Here is a 4,643-nt window from a genome sequence, read left to right on the forward strand (position 1 = left end):
GTGTGTCGTGAGTGCGGGCTTCATCATACACATGGGGGATATGAAATAGCCCGTATATAGCGAGAGCCATAGAAGGTCGGAACAACAAATACTGGTCGTTAAAAAAGAATGTTGTAGTTAACTAATGGGAGAATGTAGATATGAGAAATTCCCGCGCCCCGCGGTATAGGTTATTACGGTATTTATCTTCTCCCTTCTGCCCTCTCTCTCTCCTCTTCTCTCTCGTCTCTCTCTTCTCTCTCTCTCTCTTCTCTCTCTCTCTCTCTCTCCTCTCTTCTCTCTCTCTCTTCTCTCTCTTCTCTCATCTCTTCTCTCTCTCTCTCTCTCTCTCTCTCTCTCTCCTCTCTCTCTCTCTCACTCTCTTCTTCTCTTCTCTCTTCTCTCTCTCTCTCTCTTTTGCCTCTCTCTCTCTCTCTTCGCTCTCCTCATCTCGTCTCTTCTCTCTCTCTCTCTCTCTTTCTCTCCTCTCTCTCATCGCTATCTCTCTCTCTCTCTCTCTCTCCTTTCTCTTCTCTCTCTCTCTTCTCTCTTCTCTCTCTCTCTCTCTCTTTCCTCTCCTTACTCTCTCTCTCTCTCATCTCTCTCATTCTCTCTCGTCATCTGTTTCGCTCTTCCGTCTCTGCTCTGTTCGCTCCTGTCATGCTCTCTCTCTCTCTCTCTCTCTCTCTCTCTCTCTCGTCTCTCTGTCGGCTCTGCGCTCTTCTCTCTCCTCTCTCATCTCTCCTCTCTCTCTATTAATCGCTGCTCTCTCTCTCTCTCTCTCTCTCTCTCTCTCTCCCTCTACTGCTCTCTCTCTGTCCTCTCTCTCTCTCTCTCTCTCTCTCTCTCTCTCTCTCTCTCCCTTCTATCTCTCTCTCTCTGCATTCTCGCTCTTCATCTCTCTCTCACCTTCTCTCTCTCTCTCTCTCTCTCTCTCTCTCTCTCTCCCCCTCTCTCCCCCTCCCCCGCTCCCTCTCTCACCTTCTTCTTGTTCCTGTTGATTGCCTCGTCTCGCGCGTCCTGTGCGTTGCCGGGTGTCTGGTTTCCCCACACGCGGTAACCGATGCGCAGATAGGCGGACGTGATCAGCAGCAGAGGGGCGAAGTACTGCAGCACGAGCAAGTAGATCGTGTAGTCTCGCGTCACGCGCTCCGTCCACTGCGGCCAGCAGAACGACTTCATGCCGCCGCGCCGCTCGTCCGGAACTTGCGTCACGTGTAGCATGAACAGCGTCGGCACGGCCGACGCTAGCCCGACGAGCCAGATGAACGCGATGAGACATTTCGCGGTGAAGCGCGTCATGCGCGGACGCAGCGGGTAGAGCACGGCGACGTAGCGATCCAGGGCGATCGCCGTCAGCGTCACGACGCTGACGGTGACGCTGAGCGTCTGCACGAACGGCGCCAGCTTGCACATGAAGTAGGGAAGGATCCAGCGCTGGAGCAGCGCCGCCTGGAACTGGAAGGGGATCGAGAAGATTCCGATGACGATGTCGGCCGAGGCGAGGTTGGCGATGAAGAAGTTCGTCACCGTCTGCATGCGCTTGTTGCGAGCGACGACGATCATCACGGCCGTGTTGCCCAGTACGGCGATGAGCGAGATAGTGCCGTAGAAGATCGCCAGGAGGGCTATGATGCCGCCGGGGACGTCGTAGAGGGCCGCCGCGGTGACGTTGACGGTGCCGTTCGTCGAGGATAATGATGCTGCTGCTGCTGTGACGCTGCTGTTGTGGTTGGCGGCGACGGTGGGTATCGTCAGCGTCGTCGCGGCCGCGTCGACGTGGCTGGTCATTGTTGCTGTTGTTGTCGTTGTTGTTGTTGGTGGCGGCGGCGTGCGGACGATGACAGCTGGGTGGTGATGGTGGTTGTGTTGGAGGAGGAAAGAGAGAAACGTGTTAGTGTTAACAGTGCGCGGAGAGGGTTGTCGTTTAAATCAAATTTTACACGTTCTTATGGCATGTTGAGTACGCGTACACCAGCCAGGGCCGCGCCTGTGTGGCGAAGCAGGATGTCAGTTTTGCAGATAAGGTAATCACGGTACATACCGTTAGTTTGTTTTCCCATTTGACGTTGCAAATAGGAAATGGGTTTCTGACCTATTTCCTATTTTTAAAATAAAAATAGAAAATAGGAAATGGGTTTCTGATCTGTTAGTTTGTTTTCCCATTTGACGTTGCAAATAGAAAATGGGTTTCTGACCTATTTCCTATTTTTAAGCTGAAAATCGAAAATGAGAAATGGGAAATAGGAAATGGGTTTCCGGAACCGTTTCCTATTTGCGATTCTTAGCACAGCAAAATCGACGAAGGGCAATGCATTTGGAAACTGCGACGACAGAGTGCGCTCGGTAGTACAAGCTAAGATGGCTGCGCCGTCGCAAGTGTTATGAAGTTTCTTAGTCTTATTCTTTGAACGGCTCGATGTACCAGCAAAGCTCGATAATCTGGAAATTGATAAGTTATAAAGCAATTTTGGATCCATTACAGTTACAATCATACAATTCAGTTTGTTAGTGGAGGGTACGAGGACGTAGAAAACGGTCATCAATCGATCATATAACGTTCACTGGTGTGCTAGGGTAGCTATATTAGTCATTCAAGTCGTATTACATTATAAACCCAGTATTCAGTAAATAGTCTTAGTAGCGCAATTCACAAGTAGTCTGTGAGGTAGTAACCCCCTAACATACAGTGTCTGATAGTAAAATATACTACGGTAATTATGATGTGGACTTAGTGTAGTGAATGTTAAAAATATACTACCTTAAACCTAATACACTAGTACTAACTATTAGTACTGCACAACTGGATAACAATGGGGTCTCTCTCCTCTCTCTCTCATCTTCTCTTGTATAAACTATATATATAATATATATATACAAAATTAGCCATAATAAATACCAAAGCTTAACAAATAAATGGAAGTAATATAATGCAAAAATATGTAATGGTTTGGCCAACAGCTGAATTTGAAATGTAAATGTCAGTGTAAATGCATATCACATGTCAAATAAGTATAATACTGAAACTCGCAGCAAACAACACAGTACATGTACACAAACCCTGTACGCTACAATCATCATTATATCCAGGCGGATAGGAATAATGATGTGTCGTGATCGTGTGTTGAACGGAGGATCGAGTACAAACAAAACTCCCTACCCTCAAAAGATAGAAGTCCGCAGTTCTGACGTTCAAGATTAAAGAAACACATAACACATGCCATTTTTATAGATGCATTCGGATTTGCACGTCTCTCCCAAATTTGCTTTTGGAACATTAGCTGCAAAATACGGGTAAATTCCGCGAGGCCGTGCTCTTGATTGAACTAGTTGGTATCGGCAGAATTTTTCAGGAGTCACCGAGACGTCTGCACATGTCAAATGCAGGGGAGTCCGTGTGGCTCTTAGTAATCAGGGCGAGTATTGACTTCCGCCGTTAATTTCGCGCCTTGTATATAAATATATAACATATATAACAATATATAACATATATAAAGATTAGATATGTATCAACATCAATGAACTGTTGAGGTTCTATGAGAATCACAGTTGTGCAACATAACCAATTAAGGCCTGCATGCCTCTCTCTCTCTCTCTCTCTTACTATATATATATATATAGTATATATATATATATATATATACATAATTAGCCAAATAAAATACAAAGTAATCAAATAAATGGAAGTATATATAATGCAATAATATGTAATGTTGGCAACACCTGAATTTGAAATGTAAATGCCGTAAATGATATCACATCCGTCAAATAATATAATACTGAAAACGCGAATGCAGACAACACAATGTTACCCAGTACATTCACCAACAACCAGGCCCGTTCGAAATATAACACTCGCACACTCGCAAAATGCGAGTGGATCTCCGAAATTGCGAGTAGAAAATATAAGCACTTGCATTTTTTGTGCCGAGGTGACATATATCTGTTGTGATGATCTTATCAAAATCTAAACATCCCATATCCAGGCATTTTTTAAACGAGTAACAATCGGCTGCTCAACATAAAGTCAATAAACGGAAACTAGACCAACCAATTCTGCAAAATTATAAACACGGTGCTGTCTAAAACTGCTGCTGATGTTAGAGCGATTATAAACGCTCGTGCGCTGATCGGCTCTGTGCTACCGATGAGGCTGCGTTGTAGACCGCTCTCTTCACGCATTGTAGCCAGGTTATTTAATAAAGTGTGTCTCAACAATGTATATAACAATATAATAACAGAACTAAAAAGATAACCTTTTTATTGCAAGTGTTATCATTATTTGATACACTTCAAAAAAATAATGTATATTAAAAATGCGAGAGTGTTCTCGGATTTTGCGAGTTGAAATTTGATCACTCGCAAAAAATTGCGAGTGATTTCCAAAAGCTTAAATTCTACCCTGCAAACCCGTAGCGCTACAACATATATATCAGGGGTTAGAATATTAACTTTGAACACTGGAGATCGAGTCCCAACCAACTCCCTACCTTAAAAAGAGAGAGTCCGCAGTCTGACGCTTCAAAATTAAAGAAAACATAACACATGCATTTTTTAAGATTCACGTGGCTTGACCGTCTGGCACAATTTTCTCTTGGCACATTAGCTGCAAAATACGCGTAATTCCGCAGATGGCCGTGCCTCTTGTGAGTTGAACTGAGTGC

At 44.7% G+C, this 4,643-nt stretch overlaps 2 protein-coding genes across 2 annotated transcripts in view; one reads left to right on the forward strand and one right to left on the reverse strand.

Annotated features, from left to right (window-relative positions):
- LOC106817365 overlaps nt 1-4,643 on the forward strand; it is an 8,286-nt gene that overhangs the window by 2,446 nt on the left and 1,197 nt on the right. The gene's annotated exons all lie outside the window — the stretch shown is intronic.
- On the reverse strand, nt 961-1,810 carry LOC106817364 (tachykinin-like peptides receptor 99D; the record flags this gene model as incomplete). Its single annotated transcript, XM_014822024.1, has 1 exon — nt 961-1,810. A coding segment is annotated over exon 1 (810 nt), but the record flags the coding sequence as incomplete, so codon positions are not given.

The sequence above is a fragment of the Priapulus caudatus genome, unplaced genomic scaffold (assembly GCF_000485595.1).
Source record: "Priapulus caudatus unplaced genomic scaffold, Priapulus_caudatus-5.0.1 Scaffold1701, whole genome shotgun sequence".
Taxonomy (NCBI): Eukaryota; Metazoa; Priapulida; class Priapulimorpha; order Priapulimorphida; family Priapulidae; genus Priapulus; species Priapulus caudatus.